General features: G+C 34.9%; 1 protein-coding gene across 4 annotated transcripts in view; it reads right to left on the reverse strand.

The window, feature by feature from the left end:
- ERBB4 (erb-b2 receptor tyrosine kinase 4) overlaps nucleotides 1-23,189 on the reverse strand; it is a 1,293,114-nt gene that overhangs the window by 565,239 nt on the left and 704,686 nt on the right. For all 4 annotated transcript variants that reach the window (XM_055573359.1, XM_055573357.1, XM_055573360.1 and 1 more), the window contains exon 3: nucleotides 19,623-19,809. In XM_055573359.1, coding sequence (XP_055429334.1) covers nucleotides 19,623-19,809 — 187 coding nt within the window. The remainder of the gene's footprint in view (nucleotides 1-19,622; nucleotides 19,810-23,189) is intronic.

Genomic DNA, 23,189 nt, shown 5'->3' on the forward strand with positions numbered 1-23,189 from the left:
GAGGTTTAGCAGCATGCTTTCTTCCTGGGAGGAAAAAGAGCATGCCTCTTACCATGGAGCCTTCAAGATATATTTATCCTTTGCAAGCTCAGTGTTATGAATAGAGTTTTAAGAAGCTTCCCATGATTACTCAGCTTTAGTTTAAGAATGAAGGGTTCATGATAAGAAAGTGATATTAGTATGGCAACAAACCTATGTTTAGTATTCTTGCAAGGAAGTAATGACTTGAATCACTAAGAGAAAATTTATACTTTTGTTGACTTTTTAAAATAAAAAAATAGCTTTATAAGGTATATTGACAAGACATTCAGCAGGACACTTCTTCCTATTCTACAGACTGTAAAACAATGTCTGAGGTATAAATTTAGGGTGACGGGGAGCCTATTTTCAATGGGAGAAATATCAATAACTTTAGATATACAGATGACACCATCCTTATGGCAGAAAGTGAAGAGGAACTAAAAAGCCTCTTGAAAGTGAAAGAGGAGAGTGAAAAAGTTGGCTTAAAGCTCAACATTCAGAAAACGAAGATCATGGCATCTGGTCCCATCACTTCATGGGAAATAGATGGGGAAACAGTGGAAACAGTGTCAGACTTTATTTTTTTGGACTCCAAAATCACTGCAGATGGTGATTGCAGCCATGAAATTAAAAGATGCTTACTCCTTGGAAGAAAAGTTATGACCAACCTAGATAGCATATTGAAAAGCAGAGACATTACTTTGCCATCAAAGGTCTGTCTAGCCAAAGCTATGGTTTTTCCAGTGGTCATGTATGGATGTGAGGTTTGGACTGTGAAGAAAGCTGAGCGCTGAAGAATTGATGCTTTTGAACTGTGGTGTTGGAGAAGACTCTTGAGAGTCCCTTGGACTGCAAGGAGATCCTTCAAGTCCATTCTGAAGGAGATTGGCCCTGGGATTTCTTTGGAAGGAATGATGCTAAAGCTGAAACTCCAGTACTTTGGCCACCTCATGTGAAGAGTTGACTCATTGGAAAAGACTCTGATGCTGGGAGGGATTGGGGGCAGGAGGAGAAGGGGACGAGAGAGGATGAGATGGCTAGATGGCATCACTGACTCGATGGACGTGAGTCCGAGTGAACTCCGGGAGTTGGAGATGGACAGGGAGGCCTGGCATGCTGCGATTCATGGGGTTGCAAAGAGTCGGACACGACTGAGCGAATGAACTGAACTGAAGAGAAAAAAGGAGAAAGCACTTTTAATCTTCTCCTTTAGTGGAAGAAAAATGTCAATCTTCTAATAGGTTTAAATCAATAAACACACAAACCAACAAATGGACAAAAAGATAACTTAGGTGCATGTAACAGGTACTCAGTTCCATGCCATCTCCCTGTCATTTGCCCTCAGTTAATACAATTTGTGATCTCAAATTCAGGTATATGACTTCACAAATCCTGACTGTTGACTGTGGCAGTTATCTATGTAGATACACACACAGAAGTGGAATGTTAATCTTCAGAATATGTGTGTGTGTGTGTGTGTGTGTGTGTGTGTGTGTGTGTGGTGTAAGAGAGAGGTAGTTGAGAGAAGGAGGGAGAGAAGAGAGAAAGAGAGGAAAATATGATTGCATAGTTCATTTGTAATTTACTCTTACTTTTTCTTTTGGCAGGACATTTCAAAAGAAAGCCATGTGTTTTAAAACATAAAAAAGAAAAAGAAAACCGAAAAGGTTCTTGTAAGACAGACCCTAGAGCAGTTTGAAAACATCAAATAAAACCCCTCCAGCATGTCTTCCCCATGTGATGCCTTTGTACATTCATTTCAGCCTGTGGGCACATTTCCCATGACATACAAAAGGTTTCAGTGCCATGTTGATAGATATAAATATATATAAATTACGCATTTGCCACTCGGTCTACTGAGTTCCACACTGCTTTCTATAAAATTAATTTCATATGAAAATGAGTTTTTGGAAGACAAACATTATCCCAGCCCATGATTAGAAAAGTGGGATTATAACTATATGATGCTATACTCTTAGGATATGTGTCAAAAAATCACAGTATACATGGTTATCCATCAAAGTTATAAACTATACATACACAGATACATGTATCTGTGTGTGTATGCATATTAATGCATGTGCATCTATACATATATATATATTTTACATTTATTTGGAGAGAGATACAATATATGTGGATCTATATTCATATCTATCTATGTATATATGGAGAGGGCTATATAGATATCCTTTTTCTATTGTCTATTAAATATTTATAAGCCTATTTTTCTATGCTTTTCTTTGCCCTTCTAATATCTGTTGTTTATTTCTGGTATGTGTCTGTGTTTATTTTTCTTTTTAAGATTTTGAAATAGATGTAATTTGTTCACTTGCTTGAATTTATTATTACAGTTGTTTTATAGAAAGCTGATTCTGTAATCTAATGTAACAAGTAATGTTTTATATACCACAACTTTTTAATTTTTAAGTCCTAGAATTCAAAGAACTGAAGAAAAGATATAGAAATAATTGCTAAATATGCATTCACCCCATGCAAACAAGAGTCATGGCCATCGTTTGCTTTGCAGCTTTTCATTAGAAACCCTTGGTATTGTATACAGAACAACAACAACAAACTATTTTGGGACTTTATGTTGGTTCTATGCAATCACTGGTCTAAGCTGTTGATCACTCTGCCTTACGGGGTAAAAAATATGTGAAAAGCCATAAGAAGGCTTTCCCAAGCCTTTATCTTTTGAGTAAGGATCCTAATTTTAGAATGCAACCCCTGAGTTTCATGTGGAACCTGACTCTAGAAACCAAGCCGCCTGTCTGCAGTTTTGCTACATCTGTACTGTTTTGACAACCGGTGGTTCATTTCTGTTTCTCACACTGACAGTGATCACACACTGGCAGGGAGCCCCAGTCATGCTATAGTAATTGAGTTCCCAAAACATTATCAGCACCAGCCTGTTGTTTCTTTAGACGTTCAAGTTCTCAAACAAACAAGTAGATGTTTTAATTATTTTTTTAATCCAGAAAATATATTTAAAAATCAGTCTTAGCTATTTAAAATAAGTCATCAAAATATTCTTATGGCAAGTTCAGTAAGGGAGAAGTGAAAAATGCACCTTGTATTGTTCCTGCTTATTTAGAACTAAGCATGAGATACCTAGGCATTTAAATTCCATTCTTGCTTGTGTAATGGGGATTTGAAAGGATACAATGATTAATGAGTTTCAGATACAGTATAAAAGTAATCTATGGGGAGACAAATTCTTAGCTGAATTGGGAGCTCTACCCAGCGGAGGCATTTGAATACTTTGAGAGGAACTAAGAAATTAAGAAATGAACAAAAATGAATAGGATTTGCTTGGCACCACCGGGAAACCTTGGCTTAAATTCAACATTCAAAAACTAACTACACTGGTTTTATAGCTCAGCTGTTCTTTTCCTCTCAAAAAGTCATTCATATTTTTGTCGTTGTTGTTGTCATCATTCTTTTCCTGAGGTTTCACAGACTTAGCAGAGGACAGTAAAATAATTTATTACAGTAAAAGTGGGTCAGGGTCACAGTTCTTGAGGCTCTAGCCTACTGTGTTCCCTCTTTAACTGGCAAATAAATAAAGCCACTCTTTCCCTCTCCCCCATAACTCTGTCTCTGTATTTCTGTTTGGCATCAGTGCACAGAGAGCCCAGAGTTTGGCAGTAAAAGTGACCATTCTATTTCTGCTGTTTTCTCCAGCTCCTTCAGTTTACAATATTCAAGGTGCCACAGCTGAGGGTGTCGTATCCTGAACCCCATCAGCTCAAAGGTGGATGTGAGGAGGGCCACATCAAGTGATCACCATGAACGCTAAGAACCTGGCCGGCCCTGTGCTCTTCCTCCAGGCTGCTGAGTACATTTCCTGTGAGTTCATCTACAGAGGGGACAGAGGGGACTGCACAGGGACAGAGCACGTGACTCCATCCCATGAGACTAAGTATTCGCTCCTGACTCCAGCCATAGCCCAGTTGTCTGAGAGACTGAAATGCCCTCCAGGTGAAAGAAGTTAATAATTAAGGATGGTATGCTGCCCATAAGCATGTGGACCCCAGACTTGTTGGATCTGAAGGTTGACTCCTACTAACTTCACCATCAACCCATCAGAAGTATGTCCATGAGCATATCATCCCCTCTTAGAACGATTACTATAAAACTTCTCACTGTCTTCTCCAAGTTAGGACACATGGCTTTGAGAGCATTAGTGCACTGTGGCCCCATTTACTTGGCAAAGTAATAAATCTATCCTTTTCTACCTCACCCCTCCCAAAATAAGAATGGTGGGTCTAGCTTTAATAACACATAGCTAGAAGTAAATGCATGTGGATAATATTGCCATAACACATTGTTATAATTATGCTAGGAAATAAATAGACATAGAACAATCAAACCCAAATAAAGTCCCTAGATACCCACATGGAGTTTCATTTTTAATAGCAAGCTTGAACATCAGTGCCTAAGTGTTTAGAAAACAAAAATATAATATTCTCTGCTGATTTGGAGGGTTAATGCCATGCTCTCATTTGTTCTAAGAAAGGAAACTGAGCACTAAGAAAATATGACTCACACTTTGCCTCAGAACCTTTCCAGGATGATAGATAGCAGGTAGATATCATCAAGAAAATAAAATTAAAAACAGAAAAACAGACCAAAAAATGAAAAAAAAAAAAAACTTTCATTGTAGAATTAAAAATTCACTACAAGAGATATTAAGTGATATGGCCAATGTACAAGTGGGAAGAAAATATGAATCTTCTATTTGCTAGTGAGATTAGGGTTTACTAAAATTAAATATATCTGTCAATAAAGACCATGGGCTTCCCTGGTAGCTCAGTCAGTAAAGATTCTGCCCTCAGTGCAGGAGACCTGGGTTCAATCCCTGGGTTGGAAAGATCCCTGGAGTAGGAAATGGCAATCCACTCCAGTATCCTTGCCTAGAAAATCCCATGGACAGAGGAGCCTGGGTGGGCTGCAGTCCATGGGGTCGCAAAGAATCAGGCATGACTGAGTGACTAACACAACCACAACAGAACCATAAGCACATAGATGTGGTAAGGATAAGAAATTAATACTCTTAAATACTTCCACACCACTGAGGACCATATAAAGAAGGAAGAGACAGGAAGAGAACTACCATATATTTTGTGCTAATCACTATGCTAAGTAGTTTGAATTCATTTTGTCATTCAGTTCTCATTTTCAGATGAGGAAACTGATGGAAACTGATGCACAGGTCTTAGATGTTCTTGACGTTTCCTTTGTTAGTTGTAGTGCTAGTATGAAATTTCAAATCTATTAAGTTTTAAAAATCAGGTTTGTTATACTATTTCATCCTTCTGAAACTGGAAGAGAGCATATAGGAAATATTGTTTTCATAATCTTAGAAACATACCTTCTCATCTAAAAGGCATATGATAGGTTTTAGTTTTGATCATAAATCAACATTATCAGGAAAAACGCTTTATTTCTAGATGAAGAATCTTTCAGTCATTTTACTTCTGACCTCTATTCTCTCTTACTTTGCCCTCTCCAAAACTATTTCCTACTTTATGGCCACATTCAGAGTATAATTTAGATACAACAAAATCTACTTAATTTTGCTGTGATTGTTTTTCATTTCTCCATGGGTGAAGTGCTAACCAGAGTACATAACAACCAGAGTTGGTTCTTACTTATAAAAATATCACAGATATGCATCAGTTCAGTTCAGTTCAGTCGCTCAGTCGTGTCCGACTCTTTGCAACCCCATGAATCACAGCACTCCAGGCCTCCCTGTCCATCACCAACTCCCAGAGTTCACTCAAGACTCATGTCCATCGAGTCAGTGATGCCATCCAGCCATCTCATTCTCTGTCGTCCCCTTCTCCTCCTGCCTCCAATCCCTCCCAGCATCACAGTCTTTTCCAATGAGTCAACTCGATATGCATAGATATTTATCAATTTTCAACTTTGTATGCCCTTTTTATCTTACTGATTTTATTGCATCTTGTTCACAGGACTTTTTCAACTTTACAAAGTAGTTGATATAGTCATTTACTATTTTAATTAGAAATATTTTCAAAAGCCATTTTGGGGGCCATAACTTTATGTTTATCTATATAAAATAAATTTTAAAACACTATTTTTGAACTTATAATCCCTATTAGTTGGACAATTATATGTCTCATTGACTCTTTACAATTCTAAGATTTTTGTGATTCAGAAGGAAACTATTTCAAAGTCTTCTCTGGTATTGAAAAACTTACGAAGTCACATTTTAATAGATTAAATGCAAATGAACTGAAAATATACACTAAATCTCTCTCTGATTTAAATTTAAATCAGACATCAGAACTGAAATGTATGGCTCAACAAATTCTATTCCGTTTTAAAGAGTCTTTAATATTTCATATTTAATAATAACCAAATGTAATATAAGAAGTCACTGTCACAGTAATACGTATTAAATACATAAAATACTTGGAGAGCTACTTAAATTATGCAGATAATCTTCAATGAGCGGGAGTTGATAACTTATTTTGCAACCTCTGATGTATTTATTTTACACAAGTGATAGTTAGATTTTCTTAATTTTTAAGAGGCACTTGAGCCAAGACACTAATTCTTGATCCACCCCTTTCCCTGAGCACCACAGGGCTGCATTTGAAGCATGATACAATTTTAATTGCAAAGATTTATCATTATGACATGTAATTTCTAACTACACGAAATGACGATGTAATGCATAGGTGTGAAATTCAGCCACACATTGACTATGCGAAAAGTGATAGCAATGACATAGGCTGCTGCTTTGCTCCATTTCATTTTTCTAAAAGACATTATCTATAGGTAGACCATGTACTAACTGCTTTATTATCTCTACCGTCTTTTCCTTGCAAAACTACTAAATGATATTGTTTGAATGACCCTATAAAGCACATATCAAGTTTCACAGTATTTGGTAGACAGTGGATAAATTTAGATTACTACTGAGTCATTCATGAACTCTAGAACTGATTTTGTTTCATTTTCTTCCCTTTTGTAAATGAGAATTCAAACCCAAGCATATATAGATTAATATATATTTTTAAAAAATCTTTATAACAACCCAGAGGGGTGGGAAGGGGTGAGAAGAGGGAGGGAGGTTAAAAAGAGAGGGGACACATGAACATTCTACGGCTGACTCATGGTGCTGTATAGCAGATGCCAACACAATAGTGTACAGCAATTTTCCTTTAATTAAAAATAAATGTTTGAAGAAAAAACAGAATAACAAAATATCTTTAAAATGTTTCCTCCCTCTCTCTAGAACCTTGAATAAAATCATTTTTGAAATAATACAGTAAAAAGAACACTAGACTAAGGCAAGGATCAAAAAACTAATCTTGACCGAATGTACAACTTTTGGAGCTAAATCAAAACAAAATAAAACACGTACCAAATATACTTATTTAATCTGTGTTTTAATTTTTTTAATTCTAGTGTTAATTTTTAAAAGGTCCTGAGGTAAGTTCACAATTAGAGCACTTTTTAATTCCGTTAATATACTCTATCAGTTTAGTTCCTAATATCTGTAGAAATAAACCTAAAGAGCCTATAAAATTATTTTTCAATATCATAAGAAATAATTCAATTCACTTATGCAATCTTCATGTTTTTTAGAATAATTTAACTTCTTTAGTAAAGTATCTACATTAACTAAAGTTTCATTAGGAAATAAAAAAAGAAAGACTGAATTGAGGAATATGACCTCCTCATATGAGTAATTTCACAGATTCTCAATTCATTCACACATAGCAGAAGATGATAAAAGTTCAGTGTCATGTGACCTCCTTCCTTCTCAGAAGCTCTGCAGCATGATGATAAAGGAAAATCTGGAATTATAATAACTGGCTTCAAATCTGAACCTCATAGATTAAGCAACAGGCCTTTATGTCTCATTGCTTAATTTGAAAACTGCAGTTTCTTCATCTTCAAAATGGAAATAATCACAGTAACCTACTAATTGGGCTTATTATAAGGATGAAGAGAGACAATGTTTATAAACCAGTAACTTACACACAGCAATACATATTATTTATGAATGCTATTATAATTTTTAATAATAGTAGTAGTAGTATATATATCCTGGGTTCTGTTATACCCTATAGATATTTTGTTTCCTAGATTTATTATGCTAAAAAGAGCAGCAACAAAGACTAAAAGACTTTTAGTAAAATTCTTTTTTACAGTTTTAAAAAAGAATTTAAAGCTTTACAGTTTTAAAGCTAGAAAATTCATAATAGTAAGTACTTGATGAGACATCAACAGATGTTTAATTCTACATAATATAAAACCACCTCACCAAATATTAAAGCAGAGTGTTTAGATAATTTGGAAACTATTAAAATTGAAATCATGCTTTACTTTGTCAATAGTTATCACAATATACTCATTAAATGTCATTTAAATATTGAATTAAAATTTGAAGTCCCTTTCATAATAGATTGAAAATACAAAATGGTCTTTTCAATACCAGCTTTTTCCCACATTACTGATACCAAAAATCAAACCTCTAATTTGTATCACAGCGCTAATGAAATTGAGTGAATTGAATAGTCCTCAAAGGAAGAAAAAGGTTATGGGTTATCATTTTTTCTTTATTTTTTCCCTGCAGGTATTCCTTAAAATTGTTGTGGTTATTATGATTTAATAACTAACACAATTTGACTTAGCTTACAATAGAATTACAGCTAGAAAGTATAATATATATTTTACAGAAGGGTCATAAAGTTTTAAGGGTGGGAGGAGGGTAACATACTATGAGATCTAGAATAACAGATAAAAGCATTGTACTGAACTTCCAGGTAGACTGGTAAAAAAGATACAAGTGAAAACATTCTTTTTTTTTTTTTCTCTCTGATATCCTGTAATAACTTTTTATATATTACCAAAAGAGGAAAGTTTAAGGGAAATTCCTAGAAAAATGTTTTCTTTTTTTTTTTTTACCTTTGAAATAATTTTCTTCTCTTTTGCTGGTAGAGTCAGTAACCAGCTCAATTCAGGAAAAAACCCAACAATTCAAATTTCCTGGTCAGTATTGTTTATTACATCAAAAGGTGTTAAGCCATGTAAATTCACATTTCTCTATCTTCCGATAGATATAGATAAATGGAAAATACCACTCATATTTTTTGAAATATTGGCTATTTCTATTGCAACTTGTTTCAGATGCTTCCACAGCAAACGGTTTAACAATTACAAAGCAGCAGTTTTGCTATGATTCATGAAAATAATGTTTGTTGTATCTCTATTTTGTTTACATATGATTAGTTTATCATTTTAATCTGTTGAACAAAATGCATACATATTTCATATTTAATATTGTTAAGACTTGATTTTCCATACCATCTTTTACATTTATACTTGGATTTTACTTTTTCTTTCTTTTTGTTTTTTCAATGTGGCCTGCAAATAGTGATCAAAAACTTTTTTTTACAATTGATGATGACTTAGATTTGGTGAAATATGGTAGTTACCTATTTGACAAAACATCCTATAGTAGAGTTTCTTTTGTTACTAATTTGCTATTAAATAAATATTATGCAATGAAAAACTTTCAACATAAACTGGACAATCCTAAAGATAAGTTATTGTCTATGCCAGAAATAATTCTCATTAGACTATTCAATATAGTTTCTCTACTATAAAAATCATTATAATCTCCTAGTCCTTAGCTTTTTCAATTACGTTATTTAAGACAGAGACTTAGAGACCTACTTATAACTAAGTCTTCCCTGTGAGGGGCAGAGTAAAAATCTCATTTTTAAAAAGTCAGATTTCTGACAAACAGAAATCCTAAGTCCTAATACCTAGCAGCTTAAAGCATATTAAGAAGCAAAGCATGGCATCCAGAACTCAGCTTGCTCAAATACAATATGGTCAGGCACTAAATCATAAATGAGAGCTTTTATATTATACAATTTGATCACATTCAAACATGCTTTCAATGACTGTAAAAGTCGACTGTTTCTATTATTCTTACCAAAAGCATTCTTCCTCTCAAATATTATAATAATGACTAATATTTATTTCAGGAACTGCACTTAATGCCACATATGTGTGTATGAGCTCAGTCGTGTCTGGTTCTTTGGATCCCATGGGCTGTTGCCTGCCACGTTCCTCTGTCCGTGGAATTTTCCAGGCAAGGATACTGGGTGGGTTGCCATGTCCTACTCCAGGGAATTCTCCCAACCCAGGGATCAAATGAGTGTCTCTTGCCTCTTCTGCATTGGCAGGTGGATTTTTTGCCACTGTGCCACCTAGGAAGCCCACTTAATGCTATAGGTAAATTATAATTCAACTTTCACAACTGTCTTTCAAACTACATGCTCATCACATTCATTTGAAGAGGAAATTAAGGCTTAAAACATTGAATAACTTGTATCTAAAAAGGATTTGAATGGACAGCATCCGGATTTAGAGCCTGTGCTCTAATTCTTTTTCCATGTTTGTAAATTTCACTGCCTCCTGCTTGGGTTCAGAAAATATGTTATCCTTTTAAGACTTTACTGCCTGATTGCCACTAACCACATGTGGCTATTTAAATTTAAATAAATTATACTATATATAATTGAAAATCAATTTCCTTCATCGCACTAGCCACCTTTCAGGTTCTCAGTAGCCACATTTGGCTATTGACCACTCAATTTATGGAGCAGAGACTGAATGTTTCTATCATCACAGGAAGTTCTATTGGACAGCTCTGCTTTAGAAGGTAAAACAGATTAAAATGGGGGCACTTGATCCCATAGATGCTTGACCAAAAATTAATATATAAATAACTGGCGAAAATACATTCCCAATGCTTTCACATTGCAGTTGGTGGGTAAATATTTGTCAGAACTATAATATTTACTGAGAGAAGACAGGGATGTAGAGATAATTTGGATGAGCTCATATCTCAGCACAATGTCTTGAATATACAAGTGGAAGAAAACAAAGCTAATAAATATTTGAACTGACATCACTTTCCAAAAGAATCCTGAACTTTCACCAGTAAAATGGGGTCTATTAATAAACATCTGAATCATGGTTAAGAGAATAGTAGCTTCTATTTTTAAAAAGCTGCAGTCAAATAGCAATAGCTATAAAATTAGTTAATAAATAAAATAAACTTTTAATAGTTATACTTATTAATTATGATACTTTGTGCATCATCATGATGATACTTATTAATTAATAATGGTACTTTTAAATTAAACTCAGTGTTTATAAGATTGTCATTTTATGTGTTTGCTTGTATTTTATTGTAAACTCATTAACATTTCCAATTCATACATTCATGATGTATTCAAGTATTATGTAACAATTAAAATCAAGAAGGTCTTACTAAAATATAACCTAAATGTCTTCTGTTTAAAGTTTGAATTTTTCATGTTTATAGCCATTTTAATATCTTGCTGACTGTGGCCTCACCTGGAGAAATTGTCCTATTTCTTAGGAATGGCATAATATGAAGAAATGAAAAACAAATCTAGATTCTAGAATAAGGTGTCCTTATTAACCACAAACCAGTCAATCCTAAATGAGATCAACCCAGTCAATCCTAAAGGAAATCAATCCTGAATATTCATTAGAAGGACCAATGCTAAAGTTCCAACACTTTGGCCACCTGATGCAAAGAGCTGACTCATTAGGAAAGACCCTGATGCTGAGAAAGTTTGAAGACAGAAGAAGGGGATGACAGAGGACGAGATGGTTGGATGGCATCACCGACTCAATGGCGATGAATGTGAGCAAGCTCCAGGAGATGGGGAAGGACATGGAAGTCTAGCATGCTACAGTCCATGGGGTCACAAAGAGTCAGACACAACTGAGGGACTGAACAACAATTAACCACAAACTTCAAGCTTCGTTTCCTTAGATGTAAAATGACAATAAAGAGTCTTTCCAGGTCAACACTAACGAGCTGTTTGTGAAACAAAGAAAGGGAAACTTGAAAGCATTTTGTAAAGTTTGAAATTCCATGACAATGTGGGATATTAAAATCATCATGCCTTTGGTAAACATGGAAAGGCAACAACATGGAGCCTCGTTTCTAACCTCTGACCGAGCGTCTTAGCATCTGCCAAGAACAGGGCTGCCTCCTCTAAGTAAACTTGTCAAAGATCTCACATAGTCTTTATTCTTGTTAAATACAGTTTCAGGTTCTCCCCAAATATTACTCACACTGATTCATGAGTTCCAATTTGATTCCAGCAAATCAGAATGTGCCATAATCTAATGATTCTGGCCCCAACTTGTTTGATAACTGGGAATGATGCAGAGAATTTAACTCGACTTTTCAGTCGAGTGTCTGCAGGTCTGGGCTTCCTAGGCAGCTTAATGGTAAAGAATTTGCCTGCCAATGCAGGAGACACAGGTTGGATCTGTGAGTAGGGAGATCCCCTGGAGGAGGGCATGGCAACCCACTCTAGTACTCGTGCCTGGGATATCCCATGGACATGAAGCCTGGCAGGCTACAGTCACAAAAAGTTGGACATGACTTAGTGACTAAAAACAATAGCAACAATTTGCAGGCCCAGCAAAGCAAATGTGAAGAAGAGGAGGTAGATATTCTGATATCCTTACTTCTTTCCTCAGAGTCAAATCATGGGCTTATGGTGATAACAAATCAATTTCTCTCACTGCATTTCAGACCCTGAGGAGCAAAGAATTTCCTCCATTTTCTAAATGTCATAAGCAAACAAGCATGCTTTCTTAATAAATGGACTTTAATATGGGAGTTTGTTGACCTTACATATTTTCTAGAATATATATATATATATATATATATATATATATATATATATACACTTTCTCTTAGGGAAGGGAACATACAGATCTTGGTATATGTTAGTGACAAGAAAGAATAATGACAGGTTTAAAGTCTGAAGTAGGGAATTTTCCTGAAAGAGTCCCATTAGGCTAAATTTCCTCAGCTTTTCCTAAGGATGCTATAGAGATGGAAAAGAATGCAGTTCAGAGAATGGGAATTTTCAGGAACTCTGAATGGGAGATAAACCAAGGGTGAGGCTTCTGCCTGTGACAGAAAACATGATGGCTAGTGAAGAAAAAAAAAAAAAAAAAGAAAATGGTCATATTCCTTGGCGATTCCCCTTCCCGTGTTTCGCTTTTCCAGTAATGATCTCTCTTCTGATCAGTAATACAGCAGAAGAAATTTCCTTTTTACCTTCATATGGTTCCATAAATTCACTTATCAGTTCTCTAAAGCTGAGTCCTAGAAATTTGCTGAATCAGTCACTCTATCTGATCCCATAATTATAACATTTCCTTTCAACTATGTTTCTGTCTTACTTATACACATAAATGTATTGCTGGAGTTTTCATTTTTCTAGTTAATGCACACTGTTTGACATGACAAGCAAACAATCTTCTTTAGAAAACATTGGCTAGAGTATCAATTTTAGAAATTGTGGACCTGATCTAAAAATTGACACCTTCATAAGAACGTGCCGCTCTTCACTGATTCCATCTGACTCACAGGATTTTCACTGTAGGTTAGTTTTGATCAGATCATTTTCCAAGTAATTTACCTTAAGCTAGGAATATTCTTTGGATCATTTTGTTCCTGTAGATCTCACAATATGCTGAGTGCTGCTTCTTATGTAAATATTGGTAGTACTTTTGTCAAACATCGTATTTAACAGCAATCCCCGAAATAGGCTAGTTGAACCCACTCAAACATTACTAAGACCTTTCACAGAGCTGCTGAAGAATGCTTAGTGACTCTACTGCCAGTAAAAGAACTTAGAATGAATATGTCTCTTGTCTAGGTCAAGACAAATGTCAGGGCCAATGAAGAGTGAAACATGATGATGGGAATTTGAAATGAAGGGCTAGGGCAACAGGTGCTTGGCATGAGACACTGAAAGACAGGAAAGAAGAGCTGTGAAGTACCCAAGGCAGCAATCAGACTGAAAGTAGTCAAAGAAAAGCCTCAGGCTTCTCACTGCCAGAGAAAGAGATCTTATACTTAAAGTAGTTTCAAAGTAGAATCAGGAAGAGATGCTGAAATTTGGAGCATCCTTTTGTCTCAACAAATCACTTTTCAAAGCCGCAGTGAAGCAATAGGCATCTATCTGAATATGCAGAAACAGGTACAATTGTTTTGTCAGTGTGTTGACACAAAGGAAAGCTAAAAACAAAACAATACAGAGAAAGAGCACTGAGGTTTCCTAAGTACTCTCTACATGGAAGGTGCTGTGGCTGACAAGTTCCCTGCTTTATTTCACTAATGCCTCTAACTAGCACTGTGAAGTAGAAGTTTCCTCGGGTTTAAAGATGAAGACTCTGAGTCTCAGCGAGACATGCTAAGTGATGATATGACATTTAAACTGATTTTTCTGGTTCCACATCTATGCTTTCTGACATACACTGAGTCAATTACAGGTGGCCTGTCCATTACAAATTATTTATTTGAGAATTAATAACGCCAAAGTGGGTTAGGAAATTTAAACGTTAAAAGGTGCTGCAATTCTTTGGTGTACTATTTTAATTAGTAGCCATTACATACTCGAAGGCAGACATTCAGATGTATTTCTCAGACATTTCATCAATTCAGATGTTGTATTTCCTAGACTAAGCATTTTATTTTATTTTTAGTCTAGGAGAATTCAGTAAATTTAATATATCCTTTACATTATTATTGTGGGCTCCTCAAAGTAACTTAAGCATTTTACTTTTTGATTTCATCCACATCTCAAATAATTAAGATGACTCAGTACACAGTTAACCAATTAAAATAGTCATCTATATTACAGGCATTAATATATGAATCTATAAGTCTAAGCTGAGCACCGAAGAATTGACGCTTTTGAACTCTGGTGTTCGAGAAGACTCTTGAGAGTCCCTTGAACTGCAAGGAGATCCAACCAGTCCATCCTAAAGGAAATCAGTCCTGAATAGTCATTGGAAGGACGGATGCTGAAGCTGAAACTCCAATACTTTGGCCACCTGATGTGAAGAACTGACTCATTTGAAAAGACCGTGATGCTGCGAAAGATTGAAGGTGAGAGGAGAAGGGGACGGCAGAGGATGAGATGGGTGGATGGCATCACCGACTCAATGGACATGAGTTTGAGTAAACTCTGGGAGTTGTTGATGGACAGGGAGGCCTGGCATGTTGCAGTCCATAGGGTCGCAAAGAGTCGGACACGACTGAGCGACTGATCTGATCTGATCTGAACTTTCACCTACTCAAAACATATATTCTCTAATTCATAAAGTGACAATTTAAATATTCAATTTGAAATTTGGTGTAAAAAAACAAATGCATATCTTAAATTTGTACCTAGGTTATCATCATTATAAAAAAGGATATAGATACTAGAACAGATGTAAGTACCCTTAGGTATTTCTCAAAGATTCCTTCATATCTACAATATAAAATATAGATTAAATTGTATCATATGGTCCGCCATTACTAACAGATGAGGTAATTTTGTAAATTATAAAAGAGCAAAATAAGAGTGGTTTTTATGTCCCATATAATAAAATAACCTTTATATTTTGGCCAGACAGGTGACTAAATAAGTAGGAGCTCATCAACTTAAGGTTTTAAATATATTAAACATTAATTTGAATTTCATGTATGAATGTTTGTTTAAGAAGGAGCTGATAGAATCATCAGAACATCATCACTGAGAATGATTAAGAAGAACCACAGCCACATGCAAGTGACCTTAACTGAGGAAGTAATAAAACATTCTCCCTGTCCCTGTCCTGTAATGCAGCAATGTCATTCCCAGTGACCTGGAGGTGAATATGTGTCTGATGGGAAACATGGATGGCAGTACGTGCTGTCTCTTGACCAGAAAAGGACGGACGATCAGTGTAACAGGGCACTGAGAGCTTGCCAAGACACGTTCCTTACTCCATTCTGGATTGTGTGTCATATGCTTAGTCTAGGGGCCTGACCCTTCGCACTTCCCCACCTCATTCATAATGGACCAGGGAAATGTGAGTGGCAGGAGGAAAACGAGTCTTTCTGTTTAGCCAGAAAACATGTTTAAGTACGGTTCTTGTCTTTGGTCATAACCACAACAAAAGTAGCTAAGTGAGATCTGTAGTAATGTTTATCGTCCAAGGAATAGCTTCTGGTGAGCATCAAGCTAAATTAATAAAAATGCATAAGGTGAGGAGTTAAGTTATATACATGTAAGTGGTATCCAACTATTAACCCTTATATATGACAGTCCTCATGTTAACCAAATATCCCTTTTACACAAAGATAGAGTTTGCAGGAGCATACATACTATTATACAGGCATATCATTCTAAATATTATTCTAAAGTCAACACAGAAAAAAAGATTTCAGGAGAAACACAAAATATGAATATATCAAAAAGCCTTGAAATGTCAATCTCAAAATTATTTGCTATAACATAGTACTTGTTATTTATTTTGTTGAAAGTGCTCAAAAAGAAAATCTTGCTCAAAAGGAAAATTCACGATAAATTATTATTGTCCTTGTAATGGTTTACCATTATATAAAATTGATATTAGACAAAATGGTAATATGGAAGAAAGTTTATTCCCAGCATCTTGCTTGTCTCTGCACTCTTTTATACAAACGTTTCCATCCAAGGCTTTCTTTGTGGCTCAGCTGGTAAAGAATCTGCCTGCAATGAAGGAGACTTTGGTTTGATCCCTGGGTTGGGAAGATCTCCTGGAGAAGGGAAAGGCTACCCACTCCAGTATTCTGGGCTGGAGAATTCCATGGACTGTATCGTCCATGAGGTCACAAAGAGTCAGACACGACTGAGTGACTTTCACTTCCATCCAGGCTCCTAATGTTTTCTTTTCATTCCTATATCAACCGGAAGTATATTTCTTGTCATTCAATCATGAACATATCTGTACTTTTCCTTCTCTTCTCTCCAGGAGATAATAAATGAATGAAAAGTATTTGGATCAAGTAAGGGTGAAGAGGCTAACCAGATATTTTGCTACCATTTCTTAGTATCTTTAATTAATTAGAACTTTGTTTCTCAAACTTTAATAGTTATCAGAAATATTGGAGGGGTCCTTAATATACATATTGGTGGGCCCCAGACCCAGAATTTACCATCCATTAGGTCTCAGGTGAAGCCCAAGAATCTGAATTTATAGAACAAATACCCAGGTGATGCTGATACTACAGGCCCCTTAAGAACTGGGTTAAAAGTTTAACTCACTACTGCAGTTAAACAATGAGGTATGGGACTACTTAGCAGGTTTTCTATTTCCCTTCACATTATGTGAACCCTGAGTCTAAAATTAGGGCTAGCCCCAGTAGTTCCACCCTTAATATAACATTATAGATCTTCTTTTTTTTGTATAACATATCAACAAGAAAAGAAAGCTCTTTCCAAAACCTAAAAACAATCTTACCTAAAGTGAACTGCAATGTTTGCTTACTAGTTGGATCAAGTTACTTAGGAGACTAAATTCTCTAAGATATTACTGTAGAACAAATTTTATCCCAATTCCTTTCTGATAAAGAGTTAAATAGTTACAAGTCTCCTGTCCTTCCTCGTATATTCTTATACACAAACATGGTGGTACTTACTGTAAAACTTCTGATTTTCAAAATAAGAGTAACACTATTGATCTTATTACCTAAAATATGATCAATAATTCTAGACTGTCTCATGGAATAGTGTTGGCATGTAGTCATAATTCATATTATATATATATATATATATCTGGAAAATTTCCAAAATATCTAAATTTTCCACCATTTATTTTACTGTACTTTTCATTAATTCATATTCAAATAAGAAATTAATAATAACTGTTGAATAAATACTTATCTTTTCTAAATATTTCAAATCATTATTTTACTCATTTATTAATTTTCCATCTTTACTGCTACACAGGAAAATATCATAAGGTTTTCTGGCAATTTAGGGAATAATATTTTTAAGATAATAATGCTATATTTTGATATGAAAATAGTCAATCATAAGTAAGACAACAGTCACAATAACAAGACATGGTGGAAGCTAACAGAAAAGATATACTCAAATGTTGCATAACTGTGACTAAATAATTCCTTTTTTATATTTTAATAGTATTGAGGTTAAGTAAATGTGGAAATGAATAACTCTTTAAAGACTAATTTTCTTTGTGAGAAGATTCTTCAAATAGCATATATTGTGGAATAATAACATAATCATATGTTATAAGATTTTGAAAATAAATTTGTTCAATTTTTCTTTAATATAATCAGAGGAAAAGCAAGAAGAAAACACAATGTGCTTTTGGCAAGTTTTAATTGGATCATGTTATTTTTGGATTCCTAATTTCAATCATTTAATTTTTCTCTATTTCCAAAGTTCTTCCTCCTATCATTATTTCCATGCAAGTAGCAATTTAGTCAAATACCCTGCTCTTCAGTAAAGAAAGTATTTTTGAACTAAAAAAAAGGTAAAAATGTTGATGAAGGATATAAATTCTGGACAATTTGCATTTACCATTATGTCATGAAGTCTATAGCAATCATGTCCAAAATAAATAACATAATCATCACTCCTTCCTTCATCTAAGATACTCCAATTTTAGTTCACATCTGTATAACTATCAAGCTACTTCTAACTTAAAATTATATATTTTATGTCCTCTGCAAATATATAAATATATAATTTTAGTAACCTGACAATATTAATCTTATTTGTTTCTTAATATTTTAAGGCAATACTTCTAAAATATTTCAAATTCCAGTATCAAGAAACATGGCCACTGTGTGGACTCAAAGACACACAAAAATATATTAATTTTGCATTTTATTAATTCAGGTTAAATTAATAGTTCAAACGCCTTTCTCCCACTCTGACGTAATTACTAATTAGCACATTTTTGGTTGCAGGCACATATAGTAAAATTCATGATTAAAATTCTTGTACCAATAGCCTCCACCATAGGCTTTATGAACTCTGAACTACATGAACTGAAAAGACATCAATGGAATTGCAAAAGCCAGCTTATAACACAGAGTCCTGCACAGAATTATTTGTAGCAAGATGATACCTAATTCCAATCTTAGGGGGAAAAAATCACTGATGATTAAAGCTTTCTGAGGAAGAATTACTTATGGTACTTAGTGAGTTGCTCAATAAGAGAAATCAAAACTGTATTAATACATTAGATATGTTTTCCAAAAATAAGAGATTGTACGAAAAGCTAGATTAATGGAACAAGATATAATAGTTTGTGTATTTACTGAGCTTTAACGAAAGTGAGAGTTAGGATGTTATTGCAGAGATTTGATGACATGGTCCACTATTCACCTGAGACTACTGAACAGAGCATTCTTAAACCCGCTTCATATCTGTTTTCAGTCACTGAGCATTTCCTTAGCGTGTACTTCTGTTCAGATGAGATACAGTCATATGCTATCCTTCAGATTGCATTTACAATATCTGTACATAAAACTGGGGCAATGTAGAGCATCATTACTCACAAAATGAATAAGTAGTATTAATATGTATTTCAATGCTTTATGAAGTTCCTCAATGTAATACATGCTGCAGAAACCATGTACACATTTGTGTGTGTCTATCACATTATATTGATAATACAAGTATATTTGCTGTTTTGTATATTTTCCTTACCAGTCAAGTTCTTCAGTCCAAGTTCTTGAAGTCCAAAGTTTCCATCTTTTCTGTAGTTTAAAAATATTGCCAAGGCATATCGATCCTCATAAAGCTTTGTCCCACGGATAATGCGTAAGTTCTCCAGAGGCAGATAGCGAAACTGATTAAGAGCCACCAACACGTAGCCTGTGACTTCTCGTATAGACTGAAAAGACACAAATGATGGCCTGCGTCAAACAATTTAAAACTGTCAGTATGTTTACATAGTCAATTAGATAAAATTGAGTTATTTAATTCTCATTTTCAGCTTTTAATTGAATATACTAATTTCCATACCATATTATAAATAATTGCCTTGACACACAAGATCACAAGGGTTAGAATTTCATTTGAAGAGTGGGTTGCATTTAATTTTTAAGTCAAGAATGTGCTTACAGTAAAAATAATTGACTGTATTTTATTACTATAATAATTTACTGAATTTTATTGTATGAAGCACTCTTCATGTCTGAGATCTGAATATAATTAAAAGAATAAAGATCTCATTCTCTGACAGACCAAAATTAGATAAGAACACATAACTATCAATCTTTATATTTTTAAAAATAAACTGGTAAACTTATCACAAAATAAAGTTGCATTGATTTGTAGACTGTGGGACAGATTTCAAGCTGCTATATTATTGTTTAATTTTATAGAAATCAAAGAACAATTGTCTTATATCAATATATTTCTGACTATATACATATATAATTCATATTGTACATATATGCATTAGATACACACAATTTGCATTAGATACTGATTATGGTTTCTAATTTAATTATTAAAACAATTTTTATTTTGACTGTATGCTGTTTAAATGAAGTCTATAAGTTAATTATTTGAAGGTTTGTGAGATATTTTAAAGCAAAAAAAAAAAATCACAAAAAGACTTTAGGCTTCATCTAAAGCTATAGTTTTTGATAAAATGCATATAAATAAAAGTCATGTCCAACTCTTTGCAACCTCATGGACTATACAGTCCATGGAATTCTCCAGACCAGAATACTGGAGTAGGTAGCTGTTCCCTTCTCCAGGAGATCTTCCCAACCCAGGGGTCAAACCCAGGTCTCACACATTGCAGGCAGATTCTTTATCCACTGAGCAACAAGGGAAGTCCCAGAAAGATGGTAACAATAACCCTGTGTACGAGACAGCAAAAGAGACACTGATGTATAGATCAGTCTTATGGACTCTGTGGGAGAGGGAGAGGGTGGGAAGATTTGGGAGAATGGCATTGAAACATGTATAATATCATGTATGAAAAGAGTTGCCAGTCCAGGTTTGATGCACGATACTGGATGCTTGGGGCTGGTGCACTGGGACGACCCAGAGGGATGGTATGGGGAAGGAGGAGGGAGGAGGGTTCAGGATGGGGGAACACATGTATACCTGTGGTGGATTCATTTCAATATTTGGCAAAACTAATACAATATTGTAAAGCTTAAAAATAAAATAAAATGAAATGCTTTTAGAAAATAAAAAAATTAAAAAAAATGCAAAAAAAAAAAAAATAAAAATCAACTATACCTCAATTAAGAAAAAAATATATATAGGTCTTAAATTTTAAAAAATATATAATTCAAAAGTGTGAACAAATTTGATATTATTTAATGCCAATTTCAGACTATTTTTAGATCTCTTTATGTCAGATGTCCCATGTTCAGGCTTTGGTCCTCTGTTTTTCTCTGTCTACTCTTACCCGCTTGTCTTAACCAATTTTAAGGTTGATGATCTCCAAACTATTATTACCTCCAAACTCCTAAACTCCAGATTCATATCCAACTGCCTACTCTGCATCTTCACTTGGATGCCTCACAGACTTCTCAGATACACATACACAAAGCTTAATGTCCGTCTACCTTCCACATCCTACCAACAGCCTTTGTCACCTTAGCTGATGTCAATTCATCTTTCCTATTATTCAGGCCAAAGTCTTGGGGTACTCTTGAATTCCCATTCACATCTATCTTTAAAAGGATTAAGGATCCAAGCATGTATGACATCCACTGGTATCCTCTGAGCTACCATCATTCTTTATCAAGCTCACTATAATCGTCTCTGCTCTTGGTGCCTTCTGGTGTATTCTCAGTAAAGCCTAGCCCTGATATTTTAAAAACATAAATCGAGTCATGACACTTCTTAAAACTGAAATGTCTCCCAAGTCACTCAGAGTAATAAAATTCTGTAAATAATGAGTCAAAACCTCTATTTGTGTTTTCCCGTAGAGAAACCACTAGTCATAGATGTCCACTGAACAACTGAAATATGGTTAGTATGAAATGAGATATGCTGTCAGTGGAAAACATATTATGGATTTCAAAGATTACATGTTGAAATGAAAACATTTTAGATAAATTGATTTATATTAGCTGCATTATTAAAGCTTAATTTACCTGTTTATTTGTACCTTTATGTTGTGGCTACACGGAAATTAAAAATTACATTTTTATGCCTCTCATTGCATTTCTAATGGACAACTCTGTACTATATGATCTGTTCATCATTCTTTTTCTGACTTTTCTTTTTAACTTTAACACCTTGCTCACTCTTTCCAGTTTTGTTGGACTCTTTGTTGTTCTTTCAGTATGCTGAGCATGGTCCTACCTCAAAGTAATCAGTGCAATTTTAAGAGCCTGAGTTTCACTCCTTCTTGATATCTTCTCTGCTGATTTTCTCACTGCCGTCAGGTTTCTGCTCAAGTTGCACTTTCTCAGTTGAGATCACCTCTGATCGACCTATTTAATATGGCGACCCTCCCACTTTTACCCACTTTCATCTTTTTCACTCCCTAACACACTGTATACTTTATATATATATACCACATTTAATATTTAGTCTTTCTCACCTTTTCCCAGAATATAAGCACTACTAGTACAACCATTTAATTTGCTCACTCCTGTGTCCCATATAACAAGATCAGTACTGTTACTCAGTAAGAGATCAACAAATGTTTGTTAAACACTGTGTCTCTTCACTGGCCATACCTTCACCACTAGGTAGTCTAAAGAGTCAGAGGATACCTATCTGTAGCCTGCAATCCTCTCTTCTAGATAGATCATGCTGCAAACCTCTGTGAACCCAGAATTTCATTCCTCAAAAGCCCACTCCTCACCAAATATTTATTTAGGGTCAGTGATATCATCTTTCCCAGCTGTGTTCTGTCCACCAGACAACAGACTGTGCCACCAATGTGAGTGCACCAAGGAAGGATGGGGTGGTCCAGGGGCAGATCTTTAAGGGGGAGTGTGTTTAAGTGTTTAAGGGGGAGTATAGATCCTGAATGTGTGGGCCAGAGTGTCCATTCACTTCTGTGCAAGGCCTCTCAGAATATGGATAGAACTAAGTGATGTAAGGGCCACAAGCTGAAGGCCATCTCTCTATACACGACCATAATCCTGAGGAGTCCAAAAATTCTAACATTTCACTTGGCTTTCCAGGTTGTTCTAAAGATATATTTGTCAAAATGGGAGATAGAATTCATTTGATTGAATAATAGTTGCTTGATTTATAAGTAAATAATAAGCCACACAACATGTAAGT

This window comes from Bubalus kerabau, chromosome 3 (genome assembly GCF_029407905.1).
Source record: "Bubalus kerabau isolate K-KA32 ecotype Philippines breed swamp buffalo chromosome 3, PCC_UOA_SB_1v2, whole genome shotgun sequence".
Classification (NCBI taxonomy): Eukaryota; Metazoa; Chordata; class Mammalia; order Artiodactyla; family Bovidae; genus Bubalus; species Bubalus kerabau.